The following is a 24815-nucleotide window of genomic DNA, read 5'->3' on the forward strand; positions in this document are numbered from 1 at the left end:
GAGTTCCTACGGTAACCATTAATCCATCCATCAATGCTCTTACTAGCAGTCCAGCTGAGACCGACAGAGTAAGATGTACTTTGTGTTTCTTTAATAATAAAGGAAGTAAGAGCCGAGCTACAGTAGCTCTAGTTAGCTCTCAACAAGTGAAAGGAAATTACTTCTAAGAGCGTGCTTACATTATCTACTGAGTCATACATCGTGACTATGACTGCAAACCACACCACAGGGATGCTGCACTCCAGTTTCCTTTTTACCAGATAAGCACTGCATAAAATGGCATCAGCGTCGACATTAGTGCCCCTGTATATTTTGAAAATAGCTGAACTTTGCTGTAGTTACAGTACAAAAATAGAACAGTGAAAATGCAAAGCAATACTTATCTGCCAGCTGTAATATATAACACATTTAAGCTTGATTTTTTACTGAATTTCATCTTAAAATTTCCAATCAATTGTCTATGCTGGAATATTTTTTAATATTTAGACAGAACTTGTTAAATATCTTCTCAAGTAAAAATTAAGTTTTTAAAAATGCAGGACATCATCAACTATTTCCAACTTAAAAGCAAAACATTAAACATCTTGTCAATCTTAAATTTCGTTTATTCACAAGTCGTTAAAATGGATCTGCTTCTCTGTTGTAAACAATACAGCCGGATAGAGGTGATTACTATCAACTGTATCTCTGATGAAGGTTAAGTGTCCTTAATCTATACAGTGTTGTGGGGCTCAGTGGAAAAAAAAAGGAGAGAAAGGAGCTATCAGCAGGGTTTTAGCCCACAGATCTGCATGTAAAGTGGGTCAGCTATGCTCCTGGAGAGCTTAACAAGCTGCTGGAGGAATAAGCCAGCACACTTGATAATTAGCAAGAAGAGGAAGGCATGTTTGAGGGAAGGGGTGGGGGTGGGGGGGGTTCAGGAAGAGGTGGAGTACAGATGAGAGAATGTGTGGGTGTGAGGCTGGACCAGCACGATTCAGCCAGATATATTTCATGTATTTTTCCTCTGCCACTGTGCTAATGTGCTTTATGTTTCACCCTCCCTTTAATTGTTTCATGCCTCTTTTTTTGGGGGGTTGTATTTGTGGCTTAATGTTCTATTTGACACTTCCCTGTAAGACTATTAATTCTGTTGCTTGCACAAACTTACAGTCTTTGAAACAAGAGTTCCAAAAGGGTTCTCTATGAGGGGCTGATGTTCTACCCCCAACCATGCTTCTGAAGAATCCTCTTTTTGAGGAAAGGCTTTTACCCTCGTAATATAAAAAGGTTCTCAGTAGAGTCACCCGAATGTGTTCTAGATAAAGCATTTGAAACATAAAAAGGTTCTGAGAAGAGCCCCCTGGGTGGTTTCTAGATAAAACTCTTGGAATACACAAAAAGGTTCTCGGTAGAACCTCCTGAGTGTGGTCTAGCAAAAAAACCTTTGTAAAATAAAAAGGTTCTTGGTAGGGTCCCCTGAATGTGTTCTACATAAAACTTTTGGGATATAAAAAGATTCCCTGAAGAGCCCCCTGGGTGGTTTCTAGATAAAACCCTTGGAATATAAAGAAAGATTCTTGGTAGAACCCCCTGAGTGTGTTCATACAAAACTGCTGGAATATAAAAGGGTTCTCACTCGAACCCCTAGGTGGGTTCTAGATAAAACCCCTGGAATATATATATAAAAATGTTCTCAGTAGAACCTCCTGAGTATAACCTAAAACAAATCTTGTAAAATAAAAAGGTTCTTGGTGGGGGCCTCTGAATGTGTTCTAGATAAAACATCTGAAATATAAAAAGGTTCCTGGCAGAACACCCCGAGTGTGTTCTTGATAAAACCTTTGGAATATAAAAAGGTTCTTGGCAGAACACTGAGTGTATTCTTGATAAAACCCATGGAATTTAAAAAGGCTCTCCGTAGAACACGCTGAGTGGGTTCTTGTTACTATGCTTAGAGGGTGAAAAGATTCTGATGTTATCCCTGAAGAGGTTTCTGGGTGGAAGGGTTCTCTGTAGATCCTCTCACAGGGGGTTCTGGGTGAAACCTCTCACAGATGGTTCGAGGTATATCCACTGAACCATCTGAAAGGGTTCCAAGTGGAACCTATAAAAGTTTCTAATTGGAGTTAGCATCTTTATTTCTATGAGTGTCTTGTCTCTTCATGAGTCAATGGCCTAGTTCACACAGCAGGTCTTAATGCTCAATTCCGATTTTTTACACAGATCCGATTTTTTTGTTTGGCGGTTCACATTAGTTTTTAAATGTGACCTATATCTGACCTACATTGATTCCCGTGTGAACAGTCCACGGCCTTGAACAGACCCGCATGCGCAGAAGAACAATAACAAAGACGTCACGCGTAGCGCACTGTTTACAGTGTTGTGCCGAGAACACTGAACACAACTGAAATTAACCATGGATACCGTTACAGCATGCGTTACAACCACAAATGAAGTTAGCCTTTACTACGGGTTAATTTTCAAGTATTTGTGCAGTGGAAGCCGGCGACGGTATGAGCAAATGGTAACGAGAAGAAGGATGAGGAGAAAGAGAGCCAAATGTTTAGCCATGGCTCTTTGTGGAGCACTTGCTGTTACATCTGCACAGAGGTGTTTGTGGATGCGGAATCGAAGTCAGGAGTGGTGGGATCAGGACGTGAATGGCCGCTTCACAGAAACGGAGTTTCTCCAAAACTTTAGGATGTCGAAGGCCACCTTCAGTTACATCTGTCAGCGCCTCTCCACCAGACTCGAGCGGCAAGACACCCATATGAGGCGACCCATCCCCCTGACAAAACGAGTCGGAGTTGCGCTGTACTGGCTAGCAACAGGCAGTTGTTACCGCACACTGGCCAACCTCTTCGGCATTGCGAAGTCCACTGTCTGTGGCATCATCCACGACTTCTGCCAGGCCGTTTGCCAAATCCTAATGCCAGAGTACATTCAATTACCTCAGGGTGATAATCTCCGGGAGATAATTGACGGGTTCCGCCAAAGATGGGGTTTCCCACAGTGCGCCGGAGCAATAGATGGGAGTCATATCCCCATCATTGCTCCTGAGGAAAATCCCTGCGACTATTACAATCGTAAAGGCTGGCACTCAGTCATTCTACAGGGGATTGTGGACCACAACTTCTGGTAAGCACTTTATGAAAGAACCTCTCTTTTATATCTTTTAGTTAATTGTGGTATCATCGTGCACTAGTGCTTTAAAGATGAGTAAACGATTAGCATTTATCTACATAACTGTTTGCATGGTATTGAAATACTCAATCCATGTCCCATTAATAGTTTCACCAACATCTACACGGGGTGGCCTGGGAGTGTCCACGATGCCAGGGTCCTCAAGAATTCCCACATCTACGCACTGGCAGAGAGAGGGGAGCTTTTTCCACCAGTGAGTTTTTTTTTCTGTCACAGACCCCCTCCCCTGTATTTGGAGACAGAGCATATATGTCATTTTAACATTGCAGTTAGTTACAATATTAGTTAGGGGAAAGAAAATGGGTAGACTTACACATAATTTACACATAATTTATCTTGTAAATAAATTTAACTGATGTAATATATTTCCATCATATCAGGACACTGAGGAGATCAATGGTATCCAAATACCAATTATGCTGCTTGGTGACCCTGCGTACCCCCTGAAAACCTGGCTGATTAAAGGATACACTGACACAAACACCCTGACAGAGGCGCAACGCTACTTCAATGAACGACACAGCAGGGCCAGGATGACAGTGGAGTGTGGGTTTGGCCGACTAAAGGGGAGGTGGAGGTGCCTAGGGAAGCGTCTGGATGTGGACATCTCCACCATCCCCACCATCGTCAGTGCATGCTGCACTCTCCACAACATGTGTGAGAAGCGCGGTGAGGCCTATGAGGAACCTGGTCAAGCTGTTCAGGATGAGAGAGGAGCAGAAGGAGGTCTTGCACAAGATGTTCAGCCAGAGAGAGTCAGGGAGGCACTGAAAGAGTTCTTTTATAGCCAGCGTTTAGGTGTATAAAAATCTAAGTTTGGCTCTTGCTCCCTTTATTTTGCCCCACTATGGAATTTGACAAGCTCATGTTTATTATTCTTCTGTTTTGAAAGAGCTGTTTAGAGCTCCACAGTGTGAGTAGTGAGTACAGTACTTAACTCACATTTGACCCTTAGAAATAGATATGTGAAAATTTGGAAACATAATGAGAGCTATTACCACATGGCTTCTAGTTCAATAACAAAAGCTTTATTTGACACTGTTGAACATGAAAACACTGAACAAAGTTTTCAATAAAAATAATAAAGTGCCAGTTCTGTGTAACAAAGTATGTACATTTTCATCTCATGTTCATGCTGCGCTTTTTGCATCTTTAAGTGAAAATCGGTGTCATCTTGGTGGAGGGCATTGCTAATCTTCTCAGCAAATACTTCAAGGGTTGCTTCCATTTTTGATTTTCTTTTTCTGCTCCTAGCAGATGCAGCTGTAAAAAGGAGAACAAGTGTTTGGTAGAAACTATTGTAGCATAATTCTAAACATAAATTGCTAGGCTACCAGCAGAGGTTAGAGATAAGTAGAAAGAGAAAGGGATGCAGTACAGTACAATAATGAGAATACAGAAGTGTACAAAACAGTAATGGGTGAATTGGTTAAAGCTCGTCTCCAGACATATAAGATGTATATAAACACTATTCTCGTTAAATTCATTGAAATTGCATATCCTTCTCCCTCAACCCCCCCCCCATTAAAATCAGATTTTCAGTGAACAAAAGATGTCCACTTTCAGCAGATGCAGATAAAAACAGAATGCACATACATAATTCTGTATAGTGATGCTCAAATATTCAAGTGTAGGACACATTTTTGACTGAAGGGGAACTTAAAGCATCCAGCTAAGCAATCAACAGTTAACTTGTGATTCAACAAAAAGTCTGATCAAAACAAATAACGTTTTGGATTCCTTACTTCCACAGGACTTGTTAAGTGTTGTGTTGTCTGTACTAGGTGCAGATGAGGAGCTTTCTTCAGCTGGAGAAGATGTACTTTGGAGTGACTCAGGGGTCCTTGCAGGTCGCAGTGATTCAGGGGTCGTAGGTGGGAGTGACTCAGGGATCGAATCACCTGGCACAAACAATGACAATTAAATGCTATAATGCTATTATAACATAAAACATAGCTAAACAGTGCTTGCTACTGTGATCAGCAGGATGTCTCTGACTGACAATGAACGCAATGTTATATGTGCTACAAACAGCTGAGAGGCAGCTACCTAGCCAACGTTAGCTAACGTTTGTTAACTTACCTGTTTCGCCGTCATCGTGGCTGCTAGCTGGACTAGCTGTGCTCCGCGGAGTTTCAGACTTGTCTTCTTCGCCTTCGACAGCGCTGTCAAGCAGCACTACCGGCTGAGTGCTCGGTTTGTCGCCAAAAATGAGGTCGAGCTCGTTGTAAAATGGGCAGATGATCCGGCCACGGCCACTTCTTTTATTTGAATCTCTAGCTTCTTTGTACTTTGCTTTGAGGCTCTTCGCCTTTCTCTGACATTGCAGCCAGGTCCTCCTGTAACCGCGCTCAGCCATCTGTTTGGATATGCGTTCATAAACCGACCGATTCCTATACGACCCCACAAGCTTCGCTTGTATGGAGGTATCACCCCAAATACTGATAAAGTCCAAGACCTCACTGTCCCGCCACTGTACACCTCCATCGTTGTTGTCGTCCATCTTTACTCTGAAGTTGTCGCTAAGGAACCGCCGCACAATTGTGACGATTGTCGCTCAGTCGCTCTAGAGTGACGTAAAAGTCGCATTAAACGCGACATGACTGTTCAGACGGCGGGTGCGTTGCAAAATATCAGACACGTATCCGATATAGTACCACCTCTGAAAGCGACCCAGGTCAGATTTAAAAAAATCGGATTTCAAGTGACTTGAGCTGTTCACACGCTCATGAAAAAATCAGACCTGGGTCGTATGTAGGCAAAAAGATCGGATTTGGGTCGCATTTCACTGCTGTGTGAACTAGGCCAATAAAATTTTGTTTCCACCTTCTGTGACGGTTCAGTTTTTGGCTTCGGTGACGTCTATTTTTAACTTTTAATCAGGGAGTTCTAAAACTCACATTTCCGACACGTCTTCGTGGATTCCTGTTCCGTCTGTTGTAGGTGCACCGAGTGGTGAATGTGCTATTGTTTCTCATTTGTTTTGAAATAATTAGGCCATGAAATGAAGGTGGAAGATTTCACAGAAGCAAAGTGTTTCTCGCTGATTTTGACCTTTTCAAGCAGCACGGCTGTTTGATGGTGCAGTCGGAGCAGCGCAGAAGGAAAATGGTTTGAGAGGCAAATCTTTTTCATGTTTGCTATGGTAATTCTTCTTTTATTCCCTAAACTGAGGTCTATCCCTTCATCTAAATTGGTTGTTTTTTCTGCCTCATTTTTGGCGTGCAGTCAAAGAATGCTAACAATAGAGGACATACTTCTGGTTTGAAAACAAGATCCAAGACTTTAATTAAGATGAATGATTATAATTAGAGTTTATTTCAGGTTATGCAATGATGACTGGATGCTAGCGGCAAAAATTAAACCACAATAAAGAGAAAACAAACAGTAATATTAAGATCGTTGTCGGGGGAGTTTTAGTGATAACCTGTCCAAACCCTTTAGCAAAACACTTGTGCTAATACACTCTTAGAAACAGGGCTTCTAAAATGGTTCTTCCTGAAGTTCTGAGGTTCTACCAAGAAGCATTTGCTTCCGAAGAACCCTTCTTTGAAAAAAGGGTTCGTCAAGAGTTCTTTGAAAGACTGCAGGTTCCGTTATGAACCCTGTTTATCCAAAGAACCCTTTACAGAAGAAAATAGTTCTTCAAGGATTGTTGAAATCCTGGGTGTGTTCTAGATAAAACCCTTGGAATATAAAAGTGGTCTCAGTAGAATTCTCTGGGTGTGTTCTAGATAAAACTCTTGGAATATAAAAGTGGTCTCAGTAGAATCCTCTGGGTGGGTTCTAGATAAAACTGCTGACAAAGGTTCTCTATAAAACCCACCAAGTGTGTTCTAGACAAAACTGTTGGAATATAAAAGGTTTCTTGGTAGAAACTTCTTGGTCCAAGATAAAATTCTTGGAATATTAAAAGGTTCCTGGTACAACCAACTGAGTGTGTTCTTGATAAAATCCTTAGGACATGAAATGGTTCTCAGAAGAATCTCCTGGATTGGTTCTTGATAAACCCTTTGAAAGATAAAAAGGTTCTCAGTAGAATCCCCTGAGTGTGTCCTAGAAAAAAGTCTCGGAATATACAATGGTTCTCAGTAGAATCTCCTGAGTGTGTTCTTGATAAAATCCTTAGGACATGAAATGGTTCTCAGAAGAATCTCCTGGATTGGTTCTTGATAAACCCTTTGAAAGATAAAAAGGTTCTCAGTAGAATCCCCTGAGTGTGTCCTAGAAAAAAGTCTCGGAATATAAAAGCATTCTCAGTAGAATCCTCTAGGTAGGTTCTAGATAAAACACTTGGAATATTGAAGGGTTCTTGGTAGAACCTTCTTGGCGAATTGTAGATAAAATTCTTGAAATATTGAAAGGTTCCTGGTATATCCCACCGGATAAAACACTTGGAATATAGAGAGGTTCCCAGTAGAACCTCCTGAGTGTGTTCTAGGTAAAATCCTTGGAATATAAAAAAGTTCTCAGTAGAACTCCCTGGACTGGTTCTTGATAAAACCTTGCAAACATAAAAGGGATCTTAGAAGGACCCCTAGGGTGGGTTCTTGTTAGCAACGTTAGAAGATGGAACAGTACTGGATAGAACCATCACACCATAGAAGGATTCTCTGTAGAACCACTCATATGAGATTCTGGGTGAAACCTTTCACATGTGGCTCTAGGTATAACCCTTTATGTTGGGTTCTAGGTAGAACATTCTGAAAGGGTTCAAAGGTTCAACCAGGAACCAAAAAGGGTTCTCCTGTGGGGACAAACAGAAGAACCCTTTATGGTTCTAGTTAGCACATTTATTTCTGAGAGTGTATAATTATTGCTCATTTAAAGTCGCTGACAGAATTAAAAATGTCTCATAAAGGTTTTAGTTTACAAAAGTTACATGAGCGGATTGTTTTCCTGGTCTGTATCTGTTCTCAGCCATCAGTGATCAGGGTTCCTCCACAGCTGGGGGCTCAAGCTGCAGCACTAACACCACTGTAAGCAGGGGGGGCTCAGCTGGAGTCGATGTGTGCGTGTGTGTCTTTTGTGTCTGTGTGTGTGTAGATATATATATGTGTCCTTTCCTGAAAGCTCAGGTGCTCTCAGGCGAAGTGTGAAGAGGGTTATGTGAGACAGAGAGAGAGAGAGAAAGAAGTGAGATAAAGACTTAAGAGCTCATGCAGTGAATAGCTGCAGAGCGAGCTGAACCGAGAGGAGGAAGTCACTGTTACTTCCAGCCTCAGTTGTACAAGCTTAAGTAGAGACCGCACTGCCTCTGTTTCTTCCCAGAGTCGATTCGAGTGTCACATTTTTTCCCTCTCTGACAGGCTTATTTGCCTCCATTATCCTCAAGCAATAAACAGATTATTGGTTTGCTGCTGCACTACAAATCCCAAACAACCACCCAGCACATGTGTATGTAATAGAGCTGCAACGGCTGGCTGGTTAATCCATCAGATGATCGACAGAATTAGTTAGGAACTGTTTTGATGATTGGTTAATCAAATGCAAAAGGCAAAACTACAGTTCTGGGTTCTAAACTTTCAGAAATAGCTGTTTTTTGTGGTCTTACATGACTGTTAATTTAATATTTTGGATTTTGGACTGTTGACTTGGACATTTGATGAAGTCAACTTGGGTTCTTGGTACTGAACTTGGTACTTTTAAGGGTACTGATTAGGGCTGGGTATTGGTACTCTTGCTTTTAAGGTATCAACTGAAATATCCAGTGCCAAGTTGTACTGAAACTTTAGCAATTAATAGAAATTCAAGCACATAATGACTGGCAGTACTCCAGTTATTATATAATGTAGATGTGTGTGCAAGTGCAGGTTCTTGTACCATATTGGACACACAGTTCTAAAGACTGGAATAAAAGGTATTCTGTCTTTTAATTGTCTCATTTCTGTGTCTGTTCGCCGAGGCTCCAGTACCCAACCCCATAGGGAGCAGGCAATCTCATGTGAAAAGTGTTTTCAAGTGGTGTGCTACTCAAACACACTGATTCCACAATCCAATCTGTGCTTAGACTAATAATAAGTGGCCAGTGGCTGCTATTAAGAGCCTGAAGAATGCAGTAAAAATGTCTTTATTATGGTTGAATTGTCACTTCTGGTTTTGCACAGTACGCTTCTTTCTTGTTGCTTCCCGTTTTAAAAATAGAGAATATGTCTGACAGCTGGTTAACTCTCTACGCCTGCTTAATGAACCTGACCTGAGGGTCAGACAGATTTTCTGAGTCTGATCAGCTGTTTTGGACTGGTTATGGTTCAAATGATGCCGAGCCAAACTGCCTTTGACCTTTGCACTGATTGTCTAATGGGCTGTTGGCAGTGTTTTGGATTTAACTGTGATGACATGCTGCTGGAAAACACAACAGGCAGAGCAAACATGAACACAACAATGTAACACTGAATAAAAAATACATCAGCAGGTCACATCTGTGCCATATTTTTGTACACATTCAAACCAGTCTCCGTTTTTTTTTTATATTTACATCTAACAGCGAGACTGAAAGCTACAATAAAAAATAACATGGCTGAAACTGTAGCACAGCCAAACAGCCAGTGCCATGGATTACCTGGATTGTGGCTGTAATGCCCCTTCTACCTACAGGGTTAGTTCGGCATGCCCTGTTTTGAACTGGCCGCTGTACAGGTAGTGGATTTTCTCATTTGAAACTGTCACAGAACAGCAGCATGGTAGAATCTCTTGCTTATTATTTTGGTACATATGTTACAGTCTACAGCAGCCACAAAGGCAGTGTGTTTAAGTTGTGGATACAGCAGCGCAACCTGAAGAGTTTATTTACGCTTCAAGTCTATCTTCTTCCCAACAATATGTGCATAACACAAGGTTAGTGCCCAATTCATCTGCTTTTTGCAGCCTTGGTGGAGCATGTCTGTGCTCCTGTGTTACTGACATGAAAATATCCGGGCAGCATTTTTCTGGTGCGGCCCCTCAATCCCTCTCTCACCACATTATGTTGATGCTGAACTGACAATGAGACTGTTGACACGTAACGTCTTTTATCTTCTGTTTCTAGAGTTATGTCTTTTATGGACACAAAGGGAATAGTTAAGATGACATTTTTTGAAGTGAGTCTGGTGTAACATTTTGCCTGGTTTGCACTGGAAGATTTTAGATTAGATTTTGTCACAGCTACAGAAACACAATGTAACTGTTAAAGTTGGCTAATGGTTTACAGTCTAAAAATGTGTGTTTGTATTGATTACTGATAGTGGCTGATCAGGCTAAATATCAGCACAGTTTTATCTTCAGATAATGTTATTGTTATTGCACCATTGGTTTAGAGTGTGGTGCTGTGCATTTTGGCCATGATACCCCAAAAATGTATGCTTATCAAAGGTCAAAGTAGCCTTGCCCTAAAAATTCCAGGCCTGAAATAATGTCGAATTGACTATTTTTTCAGCTTATTGCGCTTAAAAGATACATTTCATTCATCATTTGGTCTATAAAACATCAGAAAACAGTGAAAAATACCCATTACAATATCATGGAGACTAATGTGACATTATCAGAAGTCTTGTTTTGTCCGACCAACAGTCCCAAATTCAAAAATATTTGATCAACTATGACATAAAGCCAAGAAAGTAATCAATTCTCACATTTGAGAACCTAGAGCCATCAGATGTTTGGCATTTTTTACTTCAATGATTTGTTTATTATAATAATTTGTTAATTTTCTCTCTCAACTATAATTGTTCCAACTTAACTTCCAGTTGCTTGAAGGATCCAGAAGGATAACTTCAGGAGACACAGTGCATATTGCATAAAGAATACAGCAACCATTTTCTCGTAATTCTATAATGCTACACAAGGTGTTAAAGGGTTGCAAACAGGATAATCCACTGTCAAAGCAAGAAATACTAAATTAATGGCCAGTATCTGTTCCATAACCAACTGAAAAATAGTAAAACAAATTTCTGAGTGAGTAAAATGAATTCCAAGCACCCTGTTGCAGCACACTTTAAAACAGTTATTAAAATTTGTGGAGAGGAAGTCAAATTACTGGAGAGATTTTCTTCTGAGGCTCCTCGAGTCCCTTTACAATTTGCTTCCTTCTACAATTCTTAGAGCTTTTTCATCCCTCATTAATGTTCTTGAGCATCATCCAAGAAGAATTATGTCTTAGCCCATGAAAAAGAAACATCCTCCATGCATAGCGTTGTGCATTCTTGTCGTTTATCTGGCGACCAGAAATAGTACTGCATACTGTCATGATCTACATTTCACATGTGACAGGTTCGCGTGTTGTTTACTCTGTGTATGACAGTATATAGCACACAAGGGTAACCTCAGTGCTTCCAGCTTCATGAACGCACAGTCCCTGGTGCACCGCGGTGACAGCTACAGCCGCCATCTCTTAACTCAACTGTACATCATATCTTTCTTCTGGTTCTTAATGTATTTGTGCACCATAAAATCATTGCTTTTCACAGGACTATTTCAACATGTTTGAAAAAATAAACCAAAAGAGACCCCGCTTCACCCCATAGAAAAGAAATGAAGGGTCCCCACGGACACACGACAGGAGATGAAAACAACCAGGAGTCCTCGGCTCACACTGGAGCAAGATTGATGTAGATCAAGCTGAGCGAGTCCAAAAGAGGCTTAATGTCAAGTGCAACCATATGCCGGTTGAACCAATGTGTTTTCTATTTTGTTATTCTTTAACAAAAGGGTAAGCTTAATCCCTCTCATCACACACAATCCACCCACGACCCACTGGCTACCGCTAAAACAAACATATATACCCTCTCTACCCTTTTCTCCTCGCCTCCCCCCCTCCCTTCCACAGACGTTCTAGTTCATCCAACTCAAACAACCCATCGACTCCATCCACTTCATTGCATCTTTCCCTTTAAACCCTGGACTATAAACAAGGGAAAAAGAGCTAAGTAGGATGAGACAAACAGTTTGCTCAGATCAACAGAAAGAAGACATCTCAGTCTGCCAAGAGGGAGCCCCTACAGGGTGTTGGACTGTTTCTTCACTAATTGATGAATATGAATTGTAGAAAATCAAAACAGACATTAGAAACTACAAAAGACAAACTAGACATTCCCCTGAATAAATTAAAAAATAATAAAACACCAGGGATGGTCGGCCAACTGGGTGCATTAAGGTCTTCGGAGAAGATCTGATAGCGGTAGTCTTCAACTCCTTTAATTGGACACTTGAGAAAATGTCTCTTCCATGTTAATGGAGAGAAGTGATAACTACTGCTTTAACAAAAAAGGGGAAAAATTACATGCACTATATCTCATATAGAAGAAATTCTGTTCTAAACCAGGACAAATTATATATGTGTATCTCATGACGTCTTTCATTTTTTTCTAAATCCCTTTACCTGAGAGGATGGCAAATACAATTTCTCATACTCTCTTCACATTCAGGAATAATACATTAAATATTCATTTTGACACTTTTGACTTTAAGAAAACTGTATTATGAATATCAGAATTTAGTTTTAGAATGACTAAATTAATAGCATCAAAGGAATATACCCTTTCTCTCTTGCTCTTATTCAATCACTGCCAGAATTTAAATAAAGTAATATTTTAGCGAGATTCACCAGTGAAAGATTTTCTATTACCGAATCTTTTTAATGTAATGTGGGACATTTGGCAAAATTGCAGGAAATGACACATATCAAAAGCTTGCACAGGATGCTGATGATGTAATGTTATTCAATTGTGATGTCTTTATGAGCAGATTTTTTAAAAAAATGTTCTGCAGAAACAACTGCAGAGACAATCTTAGTTGGTATAGTCAGCCCATTCTTCTCAGTGTCCCCAGGTCAGATCAGTGTGGGGTTGTGAAGTCACGTTAGGTGAATATTTAATGGATTAATGAAGTCTAGGTAACTAAAAATGTTTGGGAAATAAAAAACACATCTTCAGAGCTTGCCAGTGATTCTGAAAACAACACATAAGACCACTGAAAAGTACCAACGACAGGCAGCACTGGACCTTTAGTACATTATGTACAGTAAGTCACATGATCTTCAGCATATGGTTGACATTGTGGAAGTGTCACAGTTTGGTTATGTTTAGGCACAAAAACGTCTTGGTTAGGTTTAGGAAAAGATTATGGTTTGGATTAAAATAAGTACATTATGTTTGGTTAGTTTTGTTTGGTCCGGTTCACACTCCTTATACCACTCCCTCATAATTACTCCAGCTAGTTCAGTAGAGTTTGGTACCTAACAAATGTAAATGTGGGTGGAAAAAGGCTGCTTGTATGGACAACCAATAAGACCTTTTTTCTGATGAGGACATGCTGGAAATAAAGCTCATGAGACGGGTTGTGCAGCTTGTTAAATTTGGACTTGGTGTGCAGCTCACTGTGGGTGCATTTTCAATATTAGACACCAATAAAAACTATGGCATTTGTTAATTAAACAACAGAAGCTTGGTGAAAGCCTCTGTAAAAATCTTATAAAGTTTTCTCTGAGAAGTCATGAATGAATATTTTACAATCAAAGAGTTACTGTGCTGCTTCAGAAACATTCACTGTGTCTTTACTTTTCCCCCCAGTGATTTAGCTGTAAGCAGCTCTTTATAACCTGGCAGGGAGGGCAATACAAGAGGGAGTGAGAAGTTCTTGGCAATGTTTTATTGGCAAATCATACTTTTAAGTAGGAACAACGGTTCAAAGAGTATCGCTAAGCCTATATGTAGGCATTTACCTTTCAAACAGACATGGCTGGCATAAAACCAACTGTAAACAGAATGGTTTCAAATGCTTCCCACTGAAAAAAATACATCCGTAAAACAATAAAAGAACCCCTTGTACTCATCTCTGGAAAGTGCAGTATATTGCTGCTGTTAGATTTTTTTTTTTGTGCCTGGCCAGACAGCACACAGCCAGCTCTGTAGAACGAACCACTTACAGTTGCTCAATAATCCATTTACTTGCCTCTGCTATTGGCGTGACTGTAATTTCAATCACATGGACAGCAGGGAGATAAGTGGGGAGCTGCCTACGGAAAGCTGCCTGATGGGGACATGGGTTGAAATCGAGTAATGGTTTCTTGCTTGTTGCCTTAATCAAGAATCATCTGGTCCACTACAGTGATGGGAAAAGGAGAGGTTAGGGCGAGCTCGAAGGTACAGCTCGCACTTTGTATTTCCATCCTGATATTTCTAGGAAGAAATTTAAAGCTCCTAATCTAGTTTAAGATTTGGGAATAATAAAACCTTGTCTTGCACGTGTCCAGTTTTGAATACCTGCTCCTGCCTGCTCCTGCAAAGCTGAGAACCAGAACAGACCCATTATCCACAATTATCTCTAAGTCAAATCTGTGCCTGCCCGGAACCATGAATTAGAGGATGACATTTTTTCGGGAATCCCGTGGGGCACAGGATTTCTGTGGGATTCCCCTGTGATGGGAGTCAATTTCACTATTGACCATGGGATGGGACGAGAAAAAAAATCAACAGGAGCAGAAAATAATGGGAATCATAGTAAGAATAGGTCAGTTTTTTGCAAGCACTGAACTGTGAATTGAGAGGAATGGGATGGGACCATTCTTCTGTGATTGGGATGGACCATGACTTGTTATTTTTTTATTCTGTCATGGGATTGGGATAAGACAGGAATATTTTTGTGGCAGTGGAACCGCACAGTAGTGAAAATCCACTCTACTCTGTCATGCTCTACTGTGAATATAAACCCCGGGACCCGACCCGCACCCATGATTTAACACACATACACAGTCACTCATTTGTTTTCTCCTGTGCTCCTGCAGTTGTCGATGTGTTTCCATAGCGACAACAAGCCTAGCTTGTGGCTATCAAAAGCTATTACTTTTCTTTTTGGCTTTTCATGTCTTTAATGATAGGGCAGTTGAAGATATGACGGGAAAGGAGGGGAAGAGAGTGGAAGAATTACATGCAGCTAAGGGCCGCAGGCAGGAGTCGAACCCACAGCCGCTGCAGAGGACACACAGGCTACCAGACCACCAAAACGCTAATACTTTTAAAAACTTTAAAAACACTTCCACTGGCTATTTTTGCTTTTATGTCATCTGTTTTAGCCAGCAGCTAGCCTTCATTGCGGTTAGCTCAGACAGTGATGTCCCATTGTTTGGCAGGATGTGAGGTAAAGGGCTTTCACAATAAAAGCCTGCCAGCTGATTAGGCTTGATTCACTGTATTAGTAGATGTACATGTTAAAAATACTGCACAATCATTTTCATTTCTGATTTTGAGGCAAAAAAAGCATATTATTGTATGGTATATGTTATATTATTGCTCTCACCTGCTGTCTGCCTGCAATTAGTTCTTTTCTTCCAGTGCCCGTGAATTTATATAAATACATTTTTAATAGGTACACAATGTTTTTGCGGGTCACCTGTCCAGTGAAGGACTCCAAACTGTACTACTGCAGCTTTCTGAGCTTTTGAGAGAGAAATTATTGTTGTTTAGATTTTTCATCAAAGGCACTGTTGCCTTTCTTTAACAGAAAATTCATACTGTCATCAGTGATTTCTTGCCATGCAGAATAAGGTTTTGTATGAATGAACACGTCTCATTTTAAAAACCGACTACTTCAGATTCTACAAGGTTGTATTTTTGGTGATTCCTGTTCTGCTCATTTGACTCATGAGGTCTAGTAAATTTTACACAATGACACCATGTGTGAAACGATGTAGCCACTCTAGGAGAGAATTGTCCATATGCCAAAGTGAGCCATATTACCATATCACCATCTTTCCAGGCAGCTTCTTTTCCCCACAAACCATTACTTGCTGCCTCGCCTCATTAGCATTGCAAATAAGACCTAAAGCAAGAACAGTGATGGCAGCAGCAGAGGAAATAGGACAGAATTAACAAATTATGTAAGAAGCGTGGAGAGAACGGAAGGAACAGAGTGTAGCAACAAGGAGGTGGGTGATGAGGAGGAGGTGGCAAGAGCATATTACAAATCTGATTATACCTTATACTTGACATTCTTAGATGACATGCCATACCTCGCTCTTCAGATTACTCACAGTTTCTGTATGGTGCTGGCTTTCTAAGAAGCAAAGCTCCAGTGTTTACAGTTAAATCACACAGACCACCCAGACAATATTTTAGATTTCTATCTGACTGTGTAGGTATATTGTCAAGAATAAACAACAGCTCTCTGGCTTTGTTGTGGAATTTAATCTCGCTGGTTGAGCTGTTTTTGTGCACCGCTGCAGTTAAATTTCATACAAAGTTTACATCCTTGTCTTGAAGTGGCAGAAAACTCAAAGAACATTAAAATGCCTTCTCTCTGATCATAAGTCAAACAGAAAAAGCCTGTTTACCTACTTTACAATGAACAATTTGCAGCTAAAAAATAAAAGAAAGGTCTATATTTTTCAAGAACGTATGATACATTCCTATACGATGCATCACTTATGGAATTAATGCTGTCAAACTTTGGTGAGTAACAATCAGACCAAATCATTTGATTAATTACCAGTGCTCATTTCAGCTTATATTTTTTGACAAGTTAAATGAGTTTTCAAACTATTCATTAAATAAACTATCATTAAGATGTGGTATTGCTGCCTCACTTAATGGTTTTAATCTAATGTCAAGTCATTCCTTTTCTGCAGTTGATCTTAAAGCTCTCCACTGTGCTGTTCAGCTTCATTACTTAAAGCAGAAGTTTCCTTAATAACTAAGGACATTTAACTACTGTAAACAGCTCTCTGCAGACTCTCCTAATTCCAGCTACTTTCAAGACCTCTGGGACCGGTTCCATAGAGAAAGATTTTGAGTATAGCTTCGATATAACAGATAGTCAGGCTTCAAATAAATGTCTAGATTCATCCATCGCACAAAGCTGTTAAGTTCTTGACTATCGCACAATGGTTTCTGGGTAATTTAAGACCTTTGTCAAAGTAAAAAAAAAAAAAGTCTGAGCCAGACTGAGTGACCACATCCAACCGCTCAGCTCGGTTTTCCCCCCAGCAGAAAATACGTGTCTTTTGGAGGAACTCAACTGTTACAAGGACATTTAACTTGGAAAGTTTAGTGAAGAGAGTGACAATACAAAAACAAAAATCTGACAGTAAACGGTGTTAATCCCACAGCTGAGAGGAGCATCAAAGATGTTCAAAAAAGATACAAAAATAAGGCACAAGAGGCAGAGAAAATCACTGCTGTCTTCATAACAATGTCATCAAACTACAAATTATCAGCCGTCTTTTCCTCTTTTTTGTTGTTGCCTGCTGCTGATCAGGCGCTGATTGTTACCATGGTAACATGGGTCTTAAGCCTGAGTAAGCGTGGGGGTAAGGTGTCTAATTTTTTTGGCTTACAGTTAGTCTTTTGTGAAATGGTCTAACTTGCAACTAATCTAATTGATCTACAAGCAAAACTGAGACTAGTTTAACACTACAAACTGGTCTAAACTATCTTTGTGAACGCGGCCCCTGTCGTTAAACACCATTCAAGCGCATGACGTTACTGCTGCAATCCACTACAAGTCAGGAGTAGATGATTCTGAGTCGGTATTCTGGACTTTCAATCTAAATGTATCCCAGTGCCTCTGCTCGGGAAGAAATCGACGCCCGCAGCAAACCTGATGTTTTTATGGAAAGTCTTTGAACTTAACGAGCATCACGACAGCAGCTGATTTTACATATTAGCACATTTACATAGAATGAGAGGAACTTCCACACACTGTCTCACTTTCTGCTGACGTTTCTTTCTCAACGGCTTAGCACACTCAACTCTTACAGCACAAAAACTACACTGTAAAAACTGATGAAAGGGTCATTCTGCTTGTTCACTGCGTGAGCGGCCATATTGCTGTGACGTCAGTGTGTGTTTATGTCGGTGAACTTTGGCCAGATGGATTTTGTAGGTTATGGAGTTTCTGATATGGAATTCCGACAAGTTCCAAGTGCAATAAACTGTATCATAACCATACAACACAATGGACACTTAAATTGTTTCGACTTTCATTTTTGCTTCTAAAAAGTTGCGAAAGAAATTGTCCAACATTTCCGTTTGTGCCACTTTTTTGCAGAGTTAGATGAGAAGATGACTATCACTCTTATATCTGTGCATTAACCATCACCATATAGCCGTTAGCTGATTAGCTTATCTTAGCATCAAGACTGGATGCAGAGGTAAATAGCTAGCCTGGCTGTTTTTACATTTTGTTTCATCCACAGATTCAATAAACAAGACACAACGTGTTAATTAATGAGCTTTAGAACTTTTTTTGGCTTCAATAATGGGCACAAGCTCCAGACTAAGCCTACAGACAACAGACAAGTGGTGTCAATATTTTCATCTAATTCTCTACAAGAGAGTAAATACCCAAATTTCCCAAAACATCAAACTATTCCTTAAGATTACTGGATTAATCTGGGGATTTGTCAGTTCTCTGTTTTATCATCCCAGGACTTGTGTTTGTTTTAATTCTATGAAAATGGAGGTGTTTAAATTGATCTAAAATAAAAACCACAGTAGCTAAAGCATTCATATTTTTTGAAGCAGATGGCTAAGGCTTCTGTCTTTCGTGTCACCACACTGTACGCTTGTGATGTCGTCATTCCTTTATGTTATCTTGGTGCAAAATGTGGTCACGCTATCACACGAAGAATGTCTGATTATAAAAATGATCATGTCTCAAAAATTTGAAAATGCACATTAGTTCAAATAACTTTTGGAGTGTTGAGAAACATTTTGTTCCTACATTCATAAATCTTCTAGATCAATACGTTTTGTGTGTTTATCTTTATTAATTATTATGTATTACTGACTTATTCAGTAGATTTTAAGGATGTGAAGCACTTGAAGATGATTTGAAATTTGAATATCACTGGATCTAAGTAATCAAATTGGCAAGTGAATCATTCCCACAACTGATCAGAACAATGTACAAATCTACAAAACTCTGACTGTGATTGTAGATAAATATAATTTTCATTCAGTCTTATTTTATGTTCTTAAACAGACAGCTATTGCAATCAAAGAGCTGTGAGCTGAAATCCTGAATGAGTAATCCTACAGGGAGATGAAGTTGGCAGCAGTGGAATGAGCGCATGTAGCAGAGGGTAATGGACTCTGAGAAACGCTGTACTGAAACGGTACAGAGAAAGAGGCCAGGAGGAAGAAAAGGTCAGGCCGTGATGTAAGTGCCACTACTCATCATCTGGTAAAGTCAAGGTCAGGACCCCGCGCAGTCCCATGGTATTTCTGTTTAGCTTTTAAAGAAATGTCTAGAGATTCAGACTGATGCACCGAGTTAGCTCTGCAAGACTCAAACTGATTGCCTTTTATTCCACTGACCTTCCTCAGAAAGCGTTGAGTTAACAAAGAACGAAAATGTATTAAAATACAAACATTTAACAACTGCGGACATGTATGTGTGCATTAAATTGTATTTTAGATTGTTTCTTGTATTGTTCTGTCTGTATTTTTGTTGTCTGTTTTGTACTGTCTCTTGTGAATTTGTTGCTGAGTCTTATCTTGAAACTTTAAAGGCCCAGCTAGGGATTGGCACTGCAGATTTTGTGGTTTGTAGTATTGGTTTATGCAACAAACTTGTTCCTATACAAATAAATATTAAGTAAATAAATTTCAGTCAGAAAACTTGCGCTTTAAAATGTTTATTGCAGCAGCAGAATATAGTTAGGAGTTTGGCGTCTGTGCTCCGACTGCATCACTCCCAACAAATTATGTTTACATAGAGATACTGAGGAGTGATGAGCACATATCTTAAACCCCTGCGGGAGCCTGCAGGTGGAAGCTGGGGTGGTGGTGGGGCTGAAAGAACGGGCAGCGATACCGACGCAAGGCAGCAATGACACTGGGAGGTTTCAGCAGTTTAAATAGTCCACCAGATTAGAAAGGTGCATTCAGTGCGGAGAGTAAGGCACGTCAAATGAGAATAGCAGTGCACTTCAAGTGTGGTTCATAATGCAAATTCCTTTAAGATATTTCCTCATCACTCCTTAATATCTTGATGTAAACATAATCTGTGGGGAGTAATGAGGTTGGAGCCTAGACACCAAACTGTAACTATGTTCTGCTGCTGCAATAAACATTTTAAAATGTGAGTTGTCTGACTGAAATGAAATGTAGCCTGAGAGTTAGCTCAGGCAGGCTGCAGGAGCACTGCAGGAGCACTGCAGGGTGTACGCAGCCTCGTTAACAGACAATAACAAGCAATGATGAGTCCTACACTGTAAGCTGATCAGCTATAACTGTCAATTGACCGTCAATGTAAAGTTAAGACACTTACTCTGTAAACAAAAGCCCACTGATATGAAAATCCAAACTCTAGACGATGAGTTATGTGACTTCCTGTCTCACTGCCTGCCAAACTCCATTAACATTTTGCTCAATTTAATAGTTATAAACATCTACATTTATTCATCACTTCTTACGACTCATAAACAGACACTAACTCATTCTGCAAAAATTCAGTATTAATTTTAACTCTGATTAAAGACATAAAAAGCAGTTATTTCAGTCTGGAATGGAAATTTCAAAGCGGGACACCGCAGCTGGAGCGAGTACTTCAACCTAACATGTTTCCATGATCGCTGATGACATATAGTGGCCATTTTATGATAGATTACAATAAATATATTGCAGATTTCTCCTTTAAGATCTGCCTGTCGTACTGCCTCCTAAACACCATTAACATATTGTTCAGTTTAACTGTTATAAAGATCTACTCCTTCTACAAGATTATTAATGATTTCTTACGACTCATAAATGTATTTGGGAACATTTGGCATTAATTTGTACTCTACAGTGAAACTTGCAAAACTAAAACATTATTTTGGCCTGAAAAGAAATATAAATTTCAGCCAGTGCTTCATTTGAGCATGTTTCCCTTAGCTCTGGCGACATATCATGGCCATTTTATGATAAATTACAGTAAATATATTACAGATTTCTCCTTTTACAAAAACAATCCCCGTCCTGTTTTGCCCAGTAACTGGAAATCGTTTCATAACATAGCTGGGAAAAAAGAGCCTTTTTTAAGAGCTTCATCGAGATCACAGGCCAAAAAAATAGTAACAATGATTTTAAATGCCAGCAAATATCGTTCCATTTTTCTAGTGGCTGAACTAACTATAATTGCTCGTGACATGCAATGAAACAGAGGTCCACTATGAATCAGCCTGGCAATTATGTGGTGTGAAAGCTGGTCTGGTCTGGTCTGCCTAAATGTGGACACCCCCACACACACACCCTCCCACCATCACCTCACAGTGGGGGCAGGCTCGACTTGGATGCTTCGGCACTGTGGCCGCAACTCTGCTCAACACTCAGTGGGGGTAACACAAGGAGCCCTATAGTGCGGTAATGCAATATTCATGGTGGGGCGTGAGCAGAGCAGTTAAACACAGCAGAGTTGTGAGAAGACCTTCCAACCCTCTATCAGGGAGCAGCTGCTGCTTGGGCTGCTCGCTCCCCTCTCCAAAGCCTATCCTCTTGCTCAAGCATTGTCTCTTTCTTTCGCTGCCCTCCCCTGGTTCCCTCTCTGCTGCCTCTCACTCAACCATTAATTTTTAATCACAACTTAAATGGCTGCCTTGGCTGCGGCTGTGGGGGCAGCAAGTCAAGGGCTCTTGCCTCTGGTTACAAAGTAGGAAATAAATTTGAAGAGATCAAGCTAAACATAGAGGGAGGGAGAGGGCTGACTAGGGAGAAAATGTACAGGGAGGAAAAAATATCAACTTGCTGCTTGCCATTACAGCTTAATTAGAATTTCAACTCTTTCATCTTGGACTTTCCATTGCGACTGCTACAGGAAATTGAGATCAAATTAAGATAAAGAATTGGATTTTTCGAGGGTTTTTTTGGAGGCCATGAGAAACTAAGAAACGGGGGAACGAGTGGATTTAGATTATTTACACAGACTGACAGCACAGTTTAAAACAATTAATCTAGACCTGCAACAATTAGTTGATTAATAGCTTAGTTGAGGGAAACAAAATTATTTTGCTCATCGACTTATCACTTCAGTCATTTTTCAAGCACAAATGTCAAATGTGCTGGTTTCAGTTTCTTAAATGTGAGGATAATATGCTTTTCTTTGTCATTATTGATAGTAAATAAAGAGTATTTGGGTTTTGGGCTGTTGGTTGGTTGATTAAATAGATAGTCCAGAGGTGCAGTATTGGGGAAATTATCTTTTTTCCCACTTTTTCAGAGTCAGAAACTAGTAAATGCCTTTGGGACAGACCTTATTTATGTATTTGGTGTCATCTGAAGTTACATAAAACAGCAATAAATGGCTATACTGGCTCAAGTGTTGAATAATAATACCAAATAATATAATTCTGATCCCACAGACAACCAGGAATTGGATAAATAGTTAAAATAGTAAGATCTATTGATATTGAGCCCTAAATTAACATAAAATAATTCACTATTAATTGTTTAAGTCTTTTTTCTCAAGCAAAAATGCCAAAAATTCAGGTGTTCCACATTCCATATTAGGAGGACTTGCTGCTTTTCTTCATATGTGACAGTAAACTGTATATTTTATGGCTGCTATAAGTATTATTTTCATTATCAATCGATGTGCTTATTACTTTAACCTTTAATCGTTGAATTGTTTAGTCTCTAAAATGTCCAAATCTCATAAAAAATGCTCAGCTTCCCAGAGCCCACAGTGACGTCTTCAAATTTATTCTTTTATCCCACCTAAGACACTTCATTTACTATCAAAAACGACAAAGAAAAGCAGCAAACCATCACATTTAAGAGGCAAAATGTTTGCCTTTTTTCCTTGAAAAATGACTAAAAATATTCACGCAAAATAGTTGACAACTAAAAGCTATAATATTTAACATTTCCACATTAAAATGTCTAGAAACACTGGACATATTTGTTGAGTTGTGTACTGAAATCCTCCCAAATGTTTCCAACAATGTTCAAACAGAAAGATCCGTGATTAATTTGAGGTGTGTGTGTGTTTCCTGTAGCTGTTGCTAGCTAGTGGCTGTAACTTCCAGGAAAACACAGGATACATCGAAGTTGGCAGGTGAACATGAATGAAAGTTTTATAATACCACATCCATGAACATGATTTATGCCTGAGTCAGACTTTTATGATCCCACGCCACTTAACAAGGTCATCAAACTACGTCTTTTGTTATCGCTTTAATGTGACAATCAACTGATTCTTGCAGCTCTAGCATAGTTTTATTATTTTAGTCCGACAAAACAAGCAGCATTTTTCAATATTTGGTAACATGTTACTGATCTACTAATTGATGAATTAACTGAGAAAATAATCAGCAAATTTATCTGTAACTGAAATATTTTTAAGGTTAGCTGCAGCCCTGACTGACACATTATATTGCTCAAAACACTCGGAGCATAAAAATACAGCTTACAGCAGGAGTATATGAAAGGTTGAACCACTTATTCATGAAGGACAAGGTTGTGTGGATGTTGTCAGTGAGGTGGCAGCACTCAGGTTTTCCCCTGCATTATTTATTTTCCGTATTGGGGTGGTCTGACCCGCTCTTGTAATGAGAACTAGAGTCACGGTCTGTTTGGAGTCCCGGGGCAACGCCGTGCAACCGTGTCCCGGGATCGCTGCTCAACCACACAGGCCTCTACACAGCCACTGTTTGCTCAGACTTCACTCGGACTGTAAAAGTCAAGCCTTGTTGACACATCTGTGCTGTCTCTCCCCGAGGCTAATGGCTATTACATCTGTCTGCTTCTTTTCAGAGGGAGAGGAAAACTACAAGAATCAAATGCTCTTTTGAAAACAGGCAGAGTGAAAACACTGACAGCTGATGGAAAGCTGACAGCCGCCTCTGAGGGGAATTACGACTGTTGATCTTTCTCACAAGTGCAGCAAGGTGATTACATTGGTCCTGAAAGAAATGTTGATGGACTTATGGTAGCAGTGTGTCAATGTTTATACTCACACAACTGGGTTTTTCACAGGTCACTCTTTACACGATTAGGTAATGTCATATGTGTGACCAATGTAAACATCATTTTCAACAGAATTACTTTTCACAGCTACAAAGTGTTGCACAGCACAGTGAATATGAATTATGTAATGTGTGAAGTGCATGTCAAATTATTAAGAACATACACAGTTTAGTGGTTAATAGCATAATAAACTGCAGACTGTTTATAAATAGCACAAAAAAGCTGGACCGGTGTGTAGGATTTAGTGACATCTAGCAGTGATGTTGCAGTTGCAATCAACTGAACACCCCTCGACTCACATCCGCCCCCAAGCGTGTAGGATAGTGGTCTCAAACTGCTGGCCTGGGGACCATTTCTGGCCCCCCTTTCCCCTCCCTCTGGCCTTCAACATGATGTCAAAAAAGATAATATAATCCAGGTGCACAGGTGGTGTATGTCTCTTCTAGTTGTTTCATACAAATTTCAACTACCCGTCTGCTGAATACAACTGAAATAAAAACACAATTCTATTAAAATATATGTATTTTTGAAGGGCTGGCTGATATTCTGTGCCCAAGAAAAAGAACAGCTTGCACAACAATACTTCTCTGTCAGCAAACACAGCGGCAGAGCGGATTAGCAAGTCATCAAGTGACATTTATGATCAGTTACGCGAGAAAGATTTCATCACATACTCTGTGACATTAAATGAAAGCACTGACAAAACAGACA

General features: G+C 39.9%; 3 protein-coding genes across 3 annotated transcripts in view; 1 reads left to right on the forward strand and 2 right to left on the reverse strand.

The window, feature by feature from the left end:
- Window positions 1–24815, reverse strand: part of trip4 (thyroid hormone receptor interactor 4) — a 123649-nt gene that overhangs the window by 35006 nt on the left and 63828 nt on the right. The window lies entirely within an intron of this gene.
- Window positions 2184–4278, forward strand: LOC146332638 (uncharacterized). The gene is made up of 3 exons (XM_084723717.1): window positions 2184–3120; window positions 3274–3379; window positions 3567–4278. The coding sequence occupies exons 1-3, from the start codon at window positions 2399–2401 to the stop codon at window positions 3990–3992; spliced, it is 1254 nt and encodes a 417-aa protein (XP_084579843.1). The 5' UTR covers window positions 2184–2398; the 3' UTR covers window positions 3993–4278.
- On the reverse strand, window positions 4256–5989 carry LOC146332639 (uncharacterized). Its single transcript, XM_084723517.1, has 3 exons — window positions 5269–5989; window positions 4932–5087; window positions 4256–4449 (listed from the first exon to the last, which is right to left on the reverse strand). The coding sequence occupies exons 1-3, from the start codon at window positions 5687–5689 to the stop codon at window positions 4256–4258; spliced, it is 771 nt and encodes a 256-aa protein (XP_084579643.1). The 5' UTR covers window positions 5690–5989.

The sequence above is a fragment of the Lutjanus erythropterus genome, chromosome 1 (assembly GCF_056507025.1).
Source record: "Lutjanus erythropterus isolate fLutEry1 chromosome 1, fLutEry1.hap2, whole genome shotgun sequence".
Lineage (NCBI taxonomy): Eukaryota > Metazoa > Chordata > Actinopteri > Lutjaniformes > Lutjanidae > Lutjanus > Lutjanus erythropterus.

Coding starts and splice junctions, on each gene's coding strand:
- LOC146332638 (XM_084723717.1), top strand. CDS start 2,399: ATGGATACCGTTACAGCATGCGTTACAACCACAAATGAAGTTAGCCTT. Junction 3,121..3,273: donor ATTGTGGACCACAACTTCTG/GTAAGCACTTTA, acceptor TCCCATTAATAG/TTTCACCAACATCTACACGG. Junction 3,380..3,566: donor GAGGGGAGCTTTTTCCACCA/GTGAGTTTTTTT, acceptor CCATCATATCAG/GACACTGAGGAGATCAATGG.
- LOC146332639 (XM_084723517.1), bottom strand. CDS start 5,689: ATGGACGACAACAACGATGGAGGTGTACAGTGGCGGGACAGTGAGGTC. Junction 5,088..5,268: donor CCACGATGACGGCGAAACAG/GTAAGTTAACAA, acceptor TGTTTGTGCCAG/GTGATTCGATCCCTGAGTCA. Junction 4,450..4,931: donor ACTTAACAAGTCCTGTGGAA/GTAAGGAATCCA, acceptor TCCTTTTTACAG/CTGCATCTGCTAGGAGCAGA.